This window comes from Manacus vitellinus, unplaced genomic scaffold, assembly GCF_001715985.3.
Source record: "Manacus vitellinus isolate BGI_N305 unplaced genomic scaffold, ASM171598v3 scaffold_19_pilon, whole genome shotgun sequence".
Classification (NCBI taxonomy): domain Eukaryota; kingdom Metazoa; phylum Chordata; class Aves; order Passeriformes; family Pipridae; genus Manacus; species Manacus vitellinus.
In genome coordinates this window covers 8,258,758-8,277,229 of record NW_021939395.1, presented here as the reverse complement: position 1 = coordinate 8,277,229, position 18,472 = coordinate 8,258,758, and the positions used below count along the sequence as shown (strand labels likewise).

The following is an 18,472-nucleotide window of genomic DNA, read 5'->3' as shown; positions in this document are numbered from 1 at the left end:
TTTAGACTGAAAGAGGGTAGATTCAGATAAGATATTAGGAAGAAATTCTTTACTGTGTGAGGGTACCAAGGAGCTGGCACAGGGAGGCAGTGGATGCCCCATCCTTCGAAACATTCAAGGTCAGGCTGGACAGGGCTCTGAGCAACCTGATCTCATGGAAAATATCCCTGCTCATTGCAGGGAGGTTGGCCTAGATAATCTTCAGAGGTCCCTTCCAACCCAAACAATTCTGTCATAAAGAAGTTGGCTGCAGCTGCCTTTTCCACAACCCCTCGGGATGAGCCTTGCTCAGAGAGCTCTGCCTCCTTAGCATCAAACTTAGCCTTGTCCATGTCCCTGTGACCAACCATACTTGTGACCTTTCCACACCAGCAAGACCAGCCCTGCAGGCACCACAGACCATAGTTTAAAACAACCCCAAACCCACCCCACCATGCTCATTTTCCCCTGCAAAAAGGTCTGTCCCTTTGTATTCTGAGCACAGTTTGCATCTGTATTTTCTTGTTAATGAAAAATTGAGGAATGTTTTCCTCCCTGACCCCCAACAGTTCCTGTGTGCAAGCTGTGAGCTCTGTTACTGAAGCCTCTTCGCTGCAGTGCTCAATTATTCAAAGGTCAGAGTCGTCCCGTGAGGTTTGAGTGCAGGCCCAGGTTAATTCCTACAGCCCTGCTCTGCTGAGCCAGCTCCCCGGCCTGCCAAGCTGAACTGACTGGCAAGCTCCATGGAAATCCACCTGGATTTCTGTGAGCAGAGGAAACAGCCCATGAACTCTGAGTGCAAACCTCACCAGCCCTCCAGACCTTTTCCCAGCTCTATTTGCAAACATCATGAAATACCCTTGGCCTCTTCCTCCATCTGTTGAGAGGGGGCTGTGTACCACACTCACGAAAACGTGCACTAAGCCCTTTGAAGATGAGAAATGCTCTAGAAGTGCTAATTATTTGGAGCAAACGCCTCATTTACGTACTGACTTTCCTTTATCTCTCAGGGGCTTAAAACTCTATTAGGGAACTAAAACTGTACCTCACTCTAATGCCCTTGTGAGCCTTGTCGGCAAAATGACTGTCAAATTTGGCTCCTCTGGATTCCATTTTGGGAAGACAAGAAGGAGATTAGATTTTAAGTATCTTTATTAGCATGTATGGAAGACAGACTTGGGGGGATAAAAGGGTCCTGATTGGTTTTGGTACCAGTTATCCAGCAGCTGAGCTGAGTTGTGGCAGAAACACAATCCTTTAGATTGCATTTGTCTCACGTAATAAACAGGGACTAGTCATTTGTCAAATACAGTGTATTCCTGACCCAACAGCCTCCTCACCACCACCTGGCACTGCTGGGGCTTTTTGAATACTGTGCCCTTTTTTGCTTAGCCCCATGCATATGACTCTTTCCTAAAATTGCTCTTAGGACAGTCATAGGAAGTGAATGGCTTGTCATTTTAATGTCAAAACCCTAATTAACTATATTTAATGTTTGGTTTGTGCCAGTTCATTGTTACTGTCGCTCTTGCTTCCTGTGGAACGCAGCACAGAGCCAGGAGAGAATATGCAGCCTCCAGACCACTGCTTGGAGAGCTCTAAATGTCAAGGAGCAGAGGGATGGGTGGGATGGGAGGGGGCTCAGACTGCACTGAGCTGTACCCAGAGCAACAGGGGTGCTGTGTCACTGTGCTGCAGGTCCTGAGGCTGCCCAGCACAGCCCTGACTCCAGGGTAAGACTAGCCAGAGGTCAGCATTAACTAGGCTAACTGGAGCAGTCCTGGGAGTTACACATTGCCGTTTACCCACTAAAATACTTCCCATTAGAAATTCTCCCTCTGCTTTCTCCTATCACGTCACTGGTTGGAGGCGTAAAAGTCTGCTGTGCCGTAGGGTCTCCGAAGTCAAGGACAATCTCAGCTCCCCCTCTTGGGCCTTTCCTTGCAGCTTTGCAAGGGCCTGTACCAATGCACCTGGTTACAGAGGGATGGGAGCCCTGGAGGCAGAGAGTTCTGCCTGAGCAGATATTCCCAAACTCCCTTGCTTCAGGCAGGAGAAGCCAGAAGTCTTGTTAGAGAGGAGCTAACAGGGCTTTGTGGTTTTTTAGCAATTTTTAAATGTTGGTGATAGTAGTAGGAGTAGTAATGGTAGTAGTAATAATAATTAATAATGATAATGAAATTTGATGTAAAATGAAATTTATCTGATTTTTTGTAACTCAAAAAGTGTCAATTCAGGTTGGAAAAAAACCTTAATTTTGCTCTTTCATTCTGATGGTGTCAAAATAAGGCTTCATCCTATCAGAAAAAAAACTACCAATTCGGGCACTATTATTGTTTTAAACTAAGAGCAATTTCTAAAGCATAGTGGAAACTTTTGACAGAATAAAAATAGAAAATAGATAGAGCTTTTTTTTTCCTGGACATTTCAGATGAGGGAAAGTAGCTAAATCATTCTCAGACCAGGAGACTGAATCACTATTTAAATCTAAACAGCAGAGCAATCCAGCAGGGCAAGTGCTGTCCTCCAGTAACCCACGGGCTGAGGATGTGCCCTCAGCTGGGGCCGTGGAGCAGCAGCACCTCCCTCAGCACGGCCCCATGAGGCCGGTGCTCGGGGCTTTGTATCCACCAGCTGCTGAGCACTAGACAGTCGTCTTTTCTCTTCTGTGGGGTCAGCCTCTTTCTGTAGGCTTTTATTTCTTCTTTCCCTTTTAAAGCAGGCTGCTGTTCTTCCTTCCCTGTTCAGCCAGGGAAAGCCGTCCCTCTCCGGCCCTGATGCTTTTCACAGCGCTGAGGCTAATTGACAGGAGGTTTAACACAGATCTTAATTGTAACTACAAATGCTTTGGGAATGAAAAGAGCAGCCAGACCTTACAGCCTTTAAAACTCTTCTCAGGTTAAAAAGGTCTTTGTAAAAACCTTTCAGTATGTAAAATAGCACAAAGGAATGAAGCAGGGATGTAAAGGACAGGCAGTCTCCAGAATGCAGCAGTTTGTCAGAATGAGACCACCAACACATCTCCCTGCCTTTAGTAGACTGACCAGCTTCATGTGGTGCTGGCCTCTCAGGCTCTCCCAGCAGTTAAAGAAATGCTGCAGATGGCATCTACAGCCTTTGAATTGTAGGAGAGAGGAAGACTAACTCAATTCCTAGTTCTCATCAAAATGTCCCATGTGCTCTTAGTCCGTGGCAGAGCCTGACTGTGCCATGAGTGGGTGGGTGAAGCTTGCCATTCCCTCCTCACCCCTGGTTTCTGCCATGGTGGCACTGCCACACAAGGGGACAGGATCGCAGCCCTGGCACAGAGCCACACTGCTGTGGCCCCAGACTCTGGCTGACCTGGGTCTCAGCACAGACACAGGAAGCACACATGCCCACAGCTCCAGAAGCAGATGTACCCTTTATGTCTCCGTCTACGTGTGGCAGTAGTGTGTCAGAAAGAGCTGTGGGCATCCACATAAAGCACAAATGGGCTTAACATTGACAAACTGCAGCAGACAAGGCCAACTGCCCTTTTAACACCTTAATACCTTTTTACACTGCTCAGCTAGTACACATTAAGATTTCAATGCACAGCATGTCCCTAGTCAGATATCAGCTGTTGGTTTTAAATAAGTGTGAGCTAGTGTGTTAAAAGCACATTGCCCCCATGACCTGGCCTCTCAACACACCCCAAATATCCTTGGGGATACTGGCCTGTCTTTACAAAGTTAGCTTTTGCCAGCAAATACCACAAGTGATGTGTTGCTCTGTCTGACACTCTTTTCTCATACCTGGAAACCTCAGACTGCAGTGAGAAGTCTTAAAACATGCTCAGAGTCAGTCACCATTCCAGCACAGTCTCTTCTGATGCCTCAGTGTACCTGTATTCAGCACTTTTGGGGTGCCCAGATGTTTGGCTGCCAGTGGAAGTCAGACAGTGTCTCTTTGCTTCAGTCTGCACACAGAGTGCTGCCTTGCTTGCCATCACACAAAGGTCTTGCAAAGTGACTGTAGCTCAGACCCACTTCTTGCAAATTGACACCCGAGCAAAGGAGTTGTTCAGTTCTGCGGGCAGGAATGACCCCAAGCACGTGCAGGCAGGAGCATAGCCTGTGTCTCTTGCTGTCTCTAGTGCATAGCTTTGAAGTTAGGGAGAGTCATCTGTAAGCAGAAGAATTCCATCCCTCCTTTTGGATTACAGAGGTGGAACATCTTATCTTTTTTCTTTTCCACATAGAAGGGGATTTCCATTTGCTATTTTTTCTCCTTCCCCATAAGAGCCTTGAGGTTTGCAGCTCCCTGGGGTCAGCTTTGAGCAGAGTGGGCAGCGCCTCTGTGCTGCATGTCCTCTCTAAATCCATCCCTCCCACACTAGTAGGCAAAGACAGAACAAGCCTCAGAGGAATCCATGACATTTCTCGCCCAGCTCAAATGCAGTGAAGATGATGTTTGAAACGCCATTAGTCATGAGTGATTAGCAAAGCTTAGTTGTTGAGGTTCTTAAACCCCCTCCAGTTCTGCACAGAGAGGGACATGTTTGTGGTTGTGTTCTTTTTTATTGAGCTCAATTTGTATGGGTTCTGCTTATCTGCAGCCATAACAGGGAGGGAAATTCTCAAGAGTGCTGCAGTTATTAATGGAGAGCTCTCCATAAGCTCTCCATTTCACATACTGTATCTCTAAATAAATAAGCAAACTGCAAACTGGTTTTTAACCTCCCTGATGCAACTAATATTCAGGGAAGTGGTGGGCAACCAGGCTTGGGCACTGGATTGTAGCTAGTCCACCCTCAGTGCTCTGGTTGTTGATGGTTTCCCAAGACCCTGCATGTGAACTGATGCTTGTTCCCTCTGCAGAAACCAATTGCTGCCATGTTCATTTAGGGATGAGGGTATTTGCTGGTGTTTCCAATATAGTGAACACCTTTGGTAGGAACAATAGGAAAAGAGGGAGACTGAAATGTATCAGAAAGATAAATGTTTGTATCCCTTGTAATATTGAAAAGCAATTTGAAAGTATTTACAATGAAAATCTGTACTGTATGATATGAATGACGACATGGTAGCAATTGAGACCTTTAAAAAGTGATTTGTCTGTGCTTCAGCACAGCATCATCTTCATTCCCCCAAAGTCCCACAGGAACATCCTACATGAACTCAGCTGGGCATGAAGGAGATACAGACTTTATTGCATGCTGCATCAGCACTTAGGAAGAACTCCACCATGTTTACTTTGGCAATTAAAATGTTACTTTGGGAGAATTAAATTTCTCCAGGTCCAGGAAAACGTTCCAGAAACTAGATGCTCTTATAGCTGAACCAGCCTTTTCCTTCCTTGACAAGGTGTTCCAAGGCTGGTAGTCCACGTGCAGAAGTGCCAGGCAGTAAGACACCTGCCTCCCACCTAAGCTTCAATTCACATGGAGGCATTGCTAATTCTCTGCAGGGGTCTCGATCCATTAAGCTTTCTCTAATAAGGATTAATTTGTAAGTACCTCATTAGCTCAACACGAAGTACAGTGGCCATGGTCAAAGTGCTCAGTCTTCCAGCCAGCCGTGGGCTCTGACTGCATTTAAAACTGATATTCTGTGTGCATCTCGTACTGACTGCAGACAGTAGCTCTAATATTTAACAGTAGCTCAACAAGCAGCACCTACAAGACAAATATATGTTCTAGGGGAATTCTTCAATGAAAAAGTTCCAACATCATCCAGTTCTTTTACCTCACTCTATCCATGTCCCCCCCCAGTCTCTCCATCACTTAGGTGATGAACACATTCATCTGCAAAGCCAGTAACACCCAGGCATCCCGAGGCATTTTCAGGTTTTATATTCAAGCCACGTTAAGCTAGATTTTTGCAGTAAGTGACCACATAGCTGAGGGTTTTCTCCTTGGGGAAAGGGTCACTCAAGGGGAAAGGCAGTGTCCCAGTATACATGACTGTCTAAAGGGGCTGAGCAGGGCTGTCAGAGGAGGCACCCAGGGCCATGGTTTCCGAGTGGCTTCCTTACATGCACAGGCATGGCTTATCTGATTATTCCAGGCAGTGAATTTGTGCACATACCTTGTAGTTGCACATGCCAGGATAAACTGCTGAGGGACATTCCTGAGCGGCTGGAGGAAACGCTGAGGTCGTGTGTGCAGACAGTGCCCTGTGGAGGGAGGGCTTATTGTGGGGAGGGCCAGTGCTCATCCGACAGGGCTGCCAAAGCCTCGGTCAGCAAACCCCGAGCCAGTGCCCCGGGCACTGCTGCTCGGTGCTGCCAAGGCACCAGCGGGCACAGAGCCCATGATGCTGAGATCAGCCTTAGCAGAAGCCTTCACCATTTCTGCTTATTAAACTTCAAAAGAAAACCTAAACCAACTATCTAGGAAGAGGAGCAAACCAGACATTAATGATAGTCACGTACATCACCATTAGATTTACATGAAGGCATATTCAATTGTTTTATGGCACAGATTTTAATCACTTCCTTTTAATGTTTCCTATAACTTGTATTCAAACTTCTACTTAATCAGGCTTTATTTTTCCACCAGAAAGAGATACATAGTAAATAATGGGGGAAAAAATCAGATTTAAAGGTGCACAGTGGTTTAGGTCCTGGTAAGTTAAGCTTTCCCTAAGAATCATTTTTTCTTTCTGAAATTCATAATTACCAATGAAAGGCCATCTTTGAAAGTATAACACAAATAGTTATAGAGTGTTTAAAATAGGTCACAAAAAATGTATGTAGGTATGTAGGCTCTCATAACAGTAACTTTTAAATGAAAAAAGCTCTTTTTTTTAAACATTCTCTTCCCCTCTGATGCAAGTGCTGGCACCTGCTAGGTTATTTAAGCAGCATGACTTGGATCTTTCTTGCATAGACATACAGATACAGTTAAACATGTTGAAATTCCCTACCATGGAATCCAGCAAAGGTGTATTGATTGAAGGGAAGGGTATTGGGTCAGGCTATCCCATGTGCTGGTCAATGACAGGTGCAATAGATGCGATTGTGCTTCCAGATGGCACAGCCCCAGAGCACGGTCTGTGTTACAGGGCTGCAGAGGCAAATCCTGTATAACAGGAGGGCACACAGGAGACTGAAAAATACTGCTTTGCATTCTTCTCAGATTACCCAGGCTATTTACTCCTCAGGGATTCACAAATCTGTGTTACTGTCCTTCAGTGAGCACAGAAAGGGTAGGCTGACTGGTTCCTATCCCCCACTATTTACTATCTTCTGTCCTTTATTGCAGTGGAGTTTCAAAGGAGTATACAAGTAGCAGTACCCAAATGCAGCTGAAATTCAGTGACTGATTACTTCTCATAGGTTCATTTTAAAGATCCTATAATGAGTAAGGCAAGAGAACTTACTGAAAGAATGGAAAAGACAAAATTAAAACATAGAAAACATAATTTGCCCAAAGTCTTCAAGACAAATGGGTAGATACAGACCAATACTAGAAAATTACATTGTTTTAATTGCCATCTCACTGTCCACTTTGTGTAGTGTTTATTCATCCCTTTAACATAATAGAAATACTGCACAGATTTGATCGTAATTTTTCTTGTTAATAGTTGTCTATTAATATCATGTAGTCCTTAACTTCAGTGACTGCAAAATAGACTGCAAAGAATGTTTCCACTCACTCTTGCAATTTATCATCTGATTCATTAGCCTGACATTCTAGATTGTGCTTCTCTTGTGTCTGATTTGTAGCTAACTCGGGTTTGTTTTCCCTTTTCAGAGAGCAGATATAGCTGTTGCCCCCCTCACCATAACACTGGTGCGAGAAGAAGTCATAGACTTTTCCAAACCCTTTATGAGCCTGGGCATCTCCATCATGATCAAGAAGCCTCAGAAATCTAAACCGGGCGTATTCTCTTTCCTGGATCCTTTGGCTTATGAAATTTGGATGTGTATAGTCTTTGCTTACATTGGCGTCAGCGTAGTTCTTTTCCTAGTCAGCAGATTCAGCCCTTATGAATGGCACTTGGAAGACAGCACTGAAGAACCACGTGACCCTCAGAATCCTCCTGACCCTCCAAATGAGTTTGGAATATTTAACAGCCTTTGGTTTTCCCTGGGTGCCTTTATGCAGCAAGGATGCGATATTTCTCCAAGGTTTGTTCCATGTCACTCCATCACCTTTTTGCATTTTATGGTCATTTTCTGATGCCATGGTGCATATATGTTACTTTTTCAAATTTCTTTTTTAATTCCAAATTTTTTATTTTGAGATTCCATTCAATGTTCAGCATCATCTTCAAGCCACCATGCTTGCTAACATTCACCTCCAGAGTGAGTAGCATTGCTTATAATGCCATTTATGCATTTCTGCCAAACTTATATTCACCATGTTAAGGCTGTAAAATGCATAGGGTTTTCTGTTTTCAGCAATGCTTGGAGGGCTACCGTGTTTTTGCTGCATATCTCATTTTACGGTCATCTCCTTGGTGCATAAAACACATTCTGCTTTGCAAAATAAGAATTATTTATTTTTTGAAAGTCACATGCAACAGCACTTTAAAGCATCTCCACTCCCATTAAGGCTCCTGCTAGTCTTTTTGCTTTCTTTTGAGCCTAGTTTCTCCTGTTTTGTTTTTCTTGAATCATCCTTTCATCTATTAGTAATTTGCTTTCCACCACATTTTCGCATATATTCAGGTCTCTGTATTCACTGTGTCTGTACTGCCTTGTATCTGTATTGCTACTTCAGTCCAGTCTAATCTGTTGTCCCTCTGTTCATAGTCAATATGGTCTAATAAGCACTGCCAGTTTCCATAAAGATATTTCTTATTCATGAAGACAGTCATTCTGGATAGGGCTGTAGTAAAGTATGTTTGACATTAGTTCCAGTGTAACCAAGAACAGTGCTATTAACTATTGCAGACTTAATTTCTGTTTTAAAGAAGTATTTTAAAAACCAGCTGAGAATAGTGAAGTTCCCTCTGATTGAACAGTGCATTCCACAGATGTTTTTTGAATAACATATAGCATGTTTCTGCATTTACACTGGTAAAATGCTTTAGTGTTATGCTTGTGATAAGCAGTAAAATTATCTAGTTTCTTAGTGATGGAGCACTAATTACATTTTGTATGACAATAATCTAATAATCAGTTTACAGCTATTTTAATTATTCCAAATACCTGCTTAGTACAAACAGGATGCAGTTTTTCTATTTAACAAAGTTGCTATTTAGAAGAAGAGAGGTAGATCTTTTCTAAGCACTGGCATTTGAAATGCACCTTTTTAATCTCCACGTTTATTACCTTTTTTCAATACCTGAATCACTGAAAAGTCGCCAGGTTTTCCTGGTCCATATAGCAGTGGGGTTCTTGAGTAGCCCCCATGAAACAAGTGCCTATGAAGTTTCATGGGAAAGATCATGATTTTACCTGTTATAGTGTAACAATGATCCTATAAATTCACAGTCGTTGCATATTCAAATGTCCTTCTGACGGCAGTGAGACCCAGGACTTTGGTAGTTACTGATGTGTGCCTGGTGATATTTGATGCAAGTCACGCCCACATTTTAAAAGTCTTGACAGCAGCAACTGTATTTCATTCTTACCAAGGAATCCGTGTGTATCCTCTGTAACACACCCCCGTTTTGCCCTGGCTGTGACCACGGGGCAGTTCTCCCAGTTCCCTGTGCCTGGGTGTGCTGCCTCCCTGTGTGCTTACAGCTGTCGGTCTGTTCCTCCTGTTCACGCTCCCTGTTTCTGCTTTATGCCTAAATCCTGCACTGAAACTTTGCCTAGCTGCTTGCTGTGGAAGGGGATGAGCAGTGATAACATTTAAATTGCTGTTGACCATGTGTGTGCCCAACATAAAGGACCGGGAAATAAGCACTGGGACATCACATGGAAAGCTGCAGGCATTGCACTGTTTCCACTAGGTCTGGTTATTGACAGTTAAATAGAAGTGCATAGGATTTTTGTTAAGCTCTCATGTGACTCTTTGGTATGTTCAGCCATTTCCCTTATATAACAAGAGGAACATAGTCTGGTTTTTCTTAATAATACCATGATAAGTGCCTTGGATATACCTACCATAAAGAAAAGAGGCAGCAGTATACCTATTTATTTTAACTGTCCATCAGAAGCTGTTAGCTCAGTATTAATATATAACCCTTGTTTGAAAGCATTGTCCAGTTCTTTTGTTATCTTCTATGATAACATTCCAGGCAGTTACATGCATTGTTACTGAAAAGAAAGATAAATTTAATACTTGGGTTTAAATTCCAGAAACACTGTTTCTTTGACCTATATGTTGATTTAAGTTGATTAAGATGTCAAATTTCTTTTCCGTAGAAGGGACTATTCCCAAGTATTCCATTCTTAATCCATATCTTTGTAAGGTTACACCATTCACAGTACATTGACTATATGAATGTTTCATACTATTTTATTGCCATTAAAAGGGGCTTCATTCTTCCATTGTGAGTTTTGTCTGAATAAATTTCTTATATGAGAGCATACAGCACTTGTAGAGAGATGCCGACAAGCAGTCTGGAGAGATCACTTTTGTACTTGCTGATAAAGGCTCTTTCAGCTGCCTTTGTGTGGAACAGCTGTGACATCTAATGACTAGTTAGATCTATCCTCGGTGAGTATGCTGTGTGGATATTCCAGAGGATATATCCCTATACTCTCCTCTCTATATTTAATAGGAGTCGTCTAAACAGAATCAGAGAGCAGCCAAGGGGTGGGGGTTAGTGCATCCCTTGATGGAATCAACACTTATTTCAGCAGTTTTGTTCTGCTATCAAAGGCTGCTGTGTTTTCTGCATAGTGAGCTAAAGCATTGAAAATTCACTTTTGATGGATCAAAAGTAGATTATTAAACTTGCTTTTATGTGAGATGTGTACAGCAAATGGAATCAGGAAAAGACACAGTCAAATTTGTAACACTGTTTTGAGCGAATGTGTCTTTGAAATCTCCATGTGAGCATGTATTTTCATTTTGCTCTTTATTCATGTAGAACAAAGAGGCTAGATTAATTAATTGCTGATGGAAAAAGACAGGAGGTTCATTAAAATCTGTCTCAAGAGGTTGGTCATTTCGAGGGTGTATTTCTAGGTCCCTGTTTTAACAGCAGGAGACTCGAGAGACTCCTATTAAAGGCCATGGGAATGACTTTGTGGGACTTTCACAGTAGCAATGAGAGCCAGGTAACTAGAGATTTCTGAAACTCCCACTGCCATTCCTATGAGGGAAGCATCTCAAGCCAGTGCTTTAGATGCTGTTGTTGAGTGTGTTGTGTCCCTGTAGCTGAGGCGAGGGCTGGCTGGGTGAGCAAGCGAGGGTCTGGGCTCGCAGGTAACGTGTGCTCAGAGTATCAAGGGCTTCTAGACCAGGAGAGTTTGTACCAAAGTTGTTCAGGGTTATTTGTCAGTACAGCAACCACCTTGTGTCGATCCAGAGAGCCCAATTAAAAACTGAGTAGTTGTGAGAAGCTTATTATTTTTGTGTACTATAGGAAATCAAATATGTTTTATGGCCATGAGCAGAAACAAAATTCAAGCTATCTTGATAAATGAGGTTTTGTTTGAATGTGTTATTCTCCTGGAAACTGAATGTGAATTTGAATATTTATTTTGTTTTTTTCTCTCGTTACTAATTTGCTCTCATTTGACTCCATGCTTCCTTTTAAATTTCCTCTCAAGGTATGCGCTCTTCCTTGCTTTTGAAAACACCATCTGACTTTGTTTTGACTATTGAGTTATAATTGTGTTATTCCAGGTCTGTGTTGCTCCTCTCATTTGTTAGCCCTCTAATTCACTTTAAAATATTGTCATACAAAGTATCTAATTATTGAGGGGATTGGGAAAACTACATGTTGGGATAAAGCATTAGTTGTTTTGGTTTTAAATTACAACACTGCACATGTGAACAGGTGTGTCTTCGTCAGAAAATGTGGTGCTGGTATTAAAAGCTGCGATTGATTTTTCTATAATTATCTGAGTAGTGGACAAACATTTCTGTGGGTCACAGTACAAACCATATGGTTATTCTCTGATTACCAGCCTGGTGTTCATGTACTAACCCTTTTTCTCCTGCATCCCTCCACACCAGCCCCTGCAGTGGGTATAAGGAGTCTTCGTATCAGCAGATGGCCTGGGGGGAACTGGGGTCCTTTGGGCAAGGAGGCTGCCAGGCCATGCTTGTCCACGTCCTTGTTCTTCAGTTCTGTCTGTCTGTCTATCTGTCTGTCTTTCCTTCAGTGTCAGCTTTGTGGTTTATTTAATTTTTCTTTTGCCCCATCCTGTGCTCCCACCAGTGACAGCCATGTCAGCCCAACTTCGTAGTAGCCGCTGTTTAATCTTCCTTCCTGTGCTCATGGGAAGACTCTGGGAGAAACAACTTCAGTGTCATCCAGTTTTCTTTCAAGTGACCTCAACTCTTCTGAAAACAGCTCTGGTCCCCTTCTAGCAAGACCCCTCTCTTGCATGTAGGACCCCTGAGGAAGTGCCTTCTTCATCAAGGGATCCCCCCATGCCCCCCTTCCCCTGCCTCTCAGCTGGTCTCAGTTTTTGTCCTGTATCTGTCTGATTTGGTTCATGCAGGTTGCAAGATCTCTGGGGTGAGATATTTTTACCTTTCTTGGTGTGTTGGATGCTGTCTGAGCGTGCAGCCCAGCACAGAGTTTTTATTGTTGCAGCAGTGTGAGCTTGATGTTTCACTGGTTTGGAAAATGCTTGTCTTCTGCACATCTCCATCCCAGCAGCCCATCTGTCCTGCTAACAGAAGGGGCAGCTGCCAATGCAAGTAAGAAATTTCCTATGGGAAACAACAAGAAGAATGAACACATACTATTTTATTCCCAGTGCTTCTACTGAATTTATCAAAACACTCTGGCAAGTCTTTTTTTCATCTTCCTTTTTCAAGGCCTACCTTAAAGCAACAGAGAACCTGGAAACTCCAGATAGAGCTAGTTCTGCTGTAGGCAAGTGGATGTTTCATCTGCTGTACCTGCTGCTCAAAACCTCTGCTCAGTCTGGCTCTGAAATTGTCTACCTCATGCATGGAGAAGTTCAACTCCAGATCTTCTCTGAAGACAGAAAGTATATAGTGAAGGAAGGAGCAAAAGTAAGATGAGTTTCACCTGATGTAGCCAGCTGAAAGCAATGGACTGATTTTTAGTGAGGCATCTTGGTTCCCTCCAAAGTCATGAGACAGATGACTTTAGATTTACCCTACACTACAGCAAATGAGATAAATCTCTTTCTAAGTGTGTCTGTCTCCTCTCTTTCTGTCCCTTGGCTCCAAAGGAAGCTTTACATGGCGAGTTCAGCAGGCTCTGCTTTGTAGTTGGCTAAAATTGTGTTAGCCCATGTAAGAGGCCAATTCAGTGTGTAGGGTATCAAGTTGTACTAAATAGCTAAAGCCAAGACCCTCCCTGGTAAGGAAGCTGACCAGAAAGAACTTGAGCCCTCTGTAAAATCCAAAGATATTTGCCTGATACCTACAAAGAATGTAGAGAGAGGTGGAGAGATTGCACGACTTCATGCATAATTCTGTATTTATATTTCTTCAAGTTCCCTTTGCAACCACTCAGTAGCCTTCTGTTAGTGAGCACAGCAGCTGCACAGCCCAAGCTGAAACTTGGAAGCCTTTTATCCTCTTGGGGGCCTTCAAGACAGGCAGGGAAGCCTCCTCTGATTCTGGGTGATCCCGTTGATGTGTGCCTGCCCTGAGGAACCAGCTTGCATCTGCCCTCTTGGTGGGAGCTTCTGCTTCAGCTCCTTAGGCAGAGGAGAGTGGAGAACAGTAGAGCTTCACCTCTGTGTTTCTTCTCCACATTCCTCTCACCTATTCCAGATTCATTTCTCTGTTTTTATTGTGTTGGCAATTTTTTTAGTTCGTTATGTTCTTTAATGTTGGATGGATAATTTTTTTTCTTTCTTTTATTTCTTAATAATTTAATGGCTTTTTTTTAATGGCTCAGGCAATCTCAGGCTCTGGCCAAGACTGGGCAGTTTACCAGCAAAACCCCACTATATGGGTGGGGTGGGGGCACGTCACGAGACTTTTGCTTTTTGCCTACCTCCATCTGTTGGTAGGACAACTTGTACCCACTGTCTGGGGATGGCACTGAGGGGTTTGAAGGAAACAAATAATCAGGTAAGAGTTTTCTTGCTTTTTACTTCTTCTCTTCACACAAACTGAGGACTACACCACCCAGGTTCCACTGATGTGTCTGGGATTATTTCTCCACATAGCAGAGCTAAGGGAAAATATATGAAATAGCTTTGTGTCAGCACCTGAAATGATTCTTGGTCAACATGCTGTTTGAAGGACAAGCCCTGTACGTGGCAGTGACATTCCCCACCTGGCTGAGTGACATGGCACTGGCATCCTTCAGCCCACGACAAATGCTTTGAGCCTGATGTTCAATTGCTGTAAAGCATCAGGAGCTCTTACTGACAGGATCTAGACCTCCTGACCATTAGGCATTTTGTGATTATATGTTTGCAGATAGGCTTTTTTTTTAATCCTTATTGGATCCCTTTAAAAAACCTCAACAGAACCAAAACACAGTTAATTTTTTTTCTATTTCCTTCTCCATTGCTCTGGTGGTTATAAATCAAGAATATGCTTGAATTGGAACAGTGCAACATGCGAATTTTAATTAACATAAAACATAAACCAAACCAGCCTCTCTCCTCACTTCAATATGCAGATTCAGTCTGTAACTGCTGCTCAATTGTGATGAGAGAAGGATACTGCATCATTTTTTGGTGTATTCCTTTGCATGTTTGCTCAGATTCCTTTTTGCAGTTTACTGTATCTTACATTTTGGGAGTTGATGCAGTAAAAAGTGCATTTGTGTCCTCCAAGCTGGGCAGCCCCCAAAGAGAGACAATACCAGCATATCACAGCAGGCAAGTCCAGCGCAGGGAAAGGTGGGCACATGGAAAAGACAAAGGTCTTGTGACAAAAGCCTTCTCCAGCAAAGTATTTGTGGAAGTCAGGAGAGCTTGTTCCTCTCCAAGCCTCAAATGAAGTATTTCTTAATTGACTGTCCTTGTTTTCACTGAAAGGCAAAGGGATTTTCACTAGATAAGACCAGATGCGCTCGAGTTCTCTCCCTGATGAAGGCTCTTAGGAGCTGGCTCACAGTCCACCTGTTCACAGATACCTGGAGGATCTGGACAAAAGGGTTGTGCATGTGAATTTCTCTTCAGTGAAGAAGAAAAAAATCAAGGAATGTCTTCAAAGCAATTTGATGATGTGTGTTTTTCCATAGATCTCTCTCAGGGCGAATTGTCGGAGGAGTCTGGTGGTTCTTCACTCTCATCATTATCTCTTCCTACACTGCTAATCTCGCTGCCTTCCTTACGGTGGAAAGGATGGTTTCACCCATAGAGAGCGCAGAGGACCTGGCTAAACAAACCGAAATAGCCTATGGCACTTTGGATTCAGGTTCAACCAAAGAATTCTTTAGAGTAAGTCTGTTCAATCTCCACTAGAGTTTTTCTGAACTGTAAATGCCTAACTTATGGGTTTCAGTTGTTTGGTTTTACCCAGCTGTAATAGCTGTGCTGGTGAAAGCTGCTTTGTGCAATCAGGACAGGCCTGAGTGCAGATTTTAATATCAAAATGCATTTTATCAAAAATGAGTGGTTTTGCTCAACCTGAAACATGCCAAGATGGAAATCTGACCTCTGCATATCATGCGAAAGGTTTTGTAACACCAGTTCCAGAACCTTGGTCTGATGAGCAATAATGCAGTCGTTAGCACAATATTTAGCAGAGAAAACTCTTTGTGAGGAGTGATGCTCTTGACCTACTTGCTCTGTGTGCCCAGCTGGCAGCCGGTAATGCCATCCGACATCGGTGCTCACTTGCCAGCACGAAAGGGGGATGGGAGACGTGTTGCTGCTCATTTCTGTTGGTGCACTGATTGCTGCCATTGTTGTTTCTGTGTCTTGCTCGCTCACCAGTGTCTGGCTGTGGCCCTGTCAGGCAGTCAGAGGTAAAACTTCTGTACCCCAGAACACTGGGGTGTATTCACCTTGGTTAGAGAAATGCTGGGTTTGCAACGTTTGGGGGTACAGGGGGTGCACACTTTTATTTATGATCCTTTCTCTCTCCTCTTGCCAAGCCACAAGCTGAACTGCAGAGAGTTTGGTGAGGGGCATTAAGAACTCTAAATATGACCTCAGGCCACTTTTATGTCTCTGAAAACGTTGTCCTGAAAAGCTCTTATTTCTGGCCTTCCAAGGGCAAACTGAAATGCTCGGCCCTTTCAGGGCTCTCTCTCAGCGGTGCCAATCAGGTGCCATTCAAACCAACTTTTTTTTGTATAGAAAAGTGGTCAGTGCTGCAGGACTAATTACTGCCTGTCACGCATGCTGGCCAGGTGCAGGGGGGAGGGAGGAGGCAGACAAAAAACCCTTGCTGCTGTAGGCTGATGAAATACCGAGGGCTCCTTGAGTAAATCCTGAGGGCTCCTTGGATTTACTTAAAATTTCAATACATGACAACACATACATGTATGTACATCTGATGTAAAGATGAAAGTGAATGCAAAGGTATTTTATGAAGCTTTTGTACTCTGCCTTACCTACATGTAATGTCTTTACATTCAGATGGATACTCAGTAGTTCTTAATTAACTGTTGTAGCTGGTACATTACGAAGGCTTCTGTTTGTGTTAAAATCCTGTGAGGTAAACACTGACCTTGTAAGGGTGACATTAATGTATAAAAAGTTTTGTTCCATTTAATTATCAGCCTGAGGCAGTATTATCTGCACAGCAAAAATTAGTTGAGTGGACCTGTCAGAAGAGGTAGTACAACTTGATTAGAAATATTGGTTCTGTTTATAGTCACTATACTGTTCTTAGAGGGAAAAATATCTTCTTTTGAATATCATGTTACTGTTAATACAAAAAGAGGGCTTGTATAGGGGTGTTTCTTCATTTCCTTAATAGTTTGACACAACAAGGAAATCCCTTCTCGTGAAGAGATCAAAGGAGTGAGTGTTTTGTGTGAAAGGATACAAAGTCTGGTAAATGTATGAGTACTTTGTTGTGCTGTTGATAGTCTTGAGATGAGCTGTGACTCTCTCCTGGTGCTGGGGAAAGCAGGGCTGTAAATGAGGCTGATCTGTCAGGAGCTGTCAGCTCCATCTGGCCAGGAGAGGAGTCGGATGGGGATGGAGGAGAGCAGAGCCCTGGTAGTGTGGAGTGAGGCTGGATGGGCCAACTGGGAAGAAGAATGGGCCCTAAGTGGTGCTTCTCTCTCTTCAGCATTCTCAAGGCACACAACATAATTTCAGTTGTATTAACTTTTGCAGAGTAATTAATTTGAATAGGGTGATGCAGCCATGAAAGTGTTGTAATTAGTCTTCTTCAGTTGATTTGAAAAGGGCAAAAGCTTTGCCTTAGATTAAATGTGTATGTTCACATAAATACTAAATTGTACAGTCTTTATTAGTTACTTAATGAGAGGGTAATGGTGGCTGAAACTTGAAATAAGTCCTAGAGGACTCTGGGTTTCTGAGGTCCTACAGCACAGACTGCACCTCTCTGTGTTTTAGGGGATTTGTTCTCCCTTGGCAGATCTTTTTTCACTGCTTCTGGAACATCAGTGGGAGTGATGGTACTCTGAGTCAGAAAAGCCATGGGTTTTCCTGGGTACAGGGTGATGCTTATGCCCTGTGTAGGGGGAATATCCTCTCTCACCCATTCTCCCCCAGCATTTAGCCAATTTAAGCAGCAGTTGGCTGAGTGGTTCAGGATCAGGTACCCAGAAAGAAAGAAAGTTTTAACTGAGGGAAAGGTGCATGAGGAAGTTAGTGCAATCCTTGTTTACACCAGTTGCCCATGCTTATCTATACACTCTGGCTGTGGCATGTGTAGGTAAATCTTCCCTAGAGATGGGGGAAGTTACCTGGCTGTGAGCAGACGGTCAGCACATGTGTAGATGCAGCAAGAACAGTAACTATCTCTTCATAGAGCTGTAAGGCTAAAATGTTTCTCAAAGATATTAGTCAGATATTGATCTTAATGGTTACTGTTGGCAAGAGAAAGGTGCCAACAGAAAGGAAAAATTGCCTCCTCATGCATTGTAGAGGGAGCTTCAGATCCCCACCGTGTCGTCTGCATGTGCTTAGAAGGAGCTCCTTTAGAGCCTTCAGGCCATGGCTCCCTTCTGCCAACCCCATTTCCAGATAGGATCATTTTTGAAGGTCTCCTTTACAGTGTAAATACCTGTGAATACCTGAAACTGGAGCGATACCAGCCCCTCAATTCAGATGAACAGATGGTAATGACTTTCAGCCACTTCAGGCCTGGGCAGACTCCAGCCAGTGACCTATTTTACATCCTGGCGGTTTCCCTGAGCATCGCAGTGTCTCCCGGGGAGATGCTGTCCCAGCTCTGTGGGTTCAGCTGGATACACCATGGCTGTTCCAGGCAAGCATGGGGACTGCTGTCAGCCTGACACCGCTCTCACAGTCCAACCACAGCTGGTTTGTTGTAACAGCTTCACAGCAGACACTGTTC

General features: G+C 43.4%; 1 protein-coding gene across 7 annotated transcripts in view; it reads left to right on the top strand.

The window, feature by feature from the left end:
- The window catches only part of GRIA3 (glutamate ionotropic receptor AMPA type subunit 3), a 147,544-nt gene that overhangs the window by 97,279 nt on the left and 31,793 nt on the right, over nucleotides 1-18,472 (top strand). For all 7 annotated transcript variants that reach the window (XR_003915703.1, XM_029959063.1, XM_029959064.1 and 4 more), the window contains 2 exons: nucleotides 7,700-8,076; nucleotides 15,210-15,408. Coding sequence is in view for 6 of the 7 variants with exons in the window: in XM_029959063.1 (XP_029814923.1) it covers nucleotides 7,700-8,076; nucleotides 15,210-15,408 (576 nt within the window). In the remaining variant the exon portion in view is untranslated. The remainder of the gene's footprint in view (nucleotides 1-7,699; nucleotides 8,077-15,209; nucleotides 15,409-18,472) is intronic.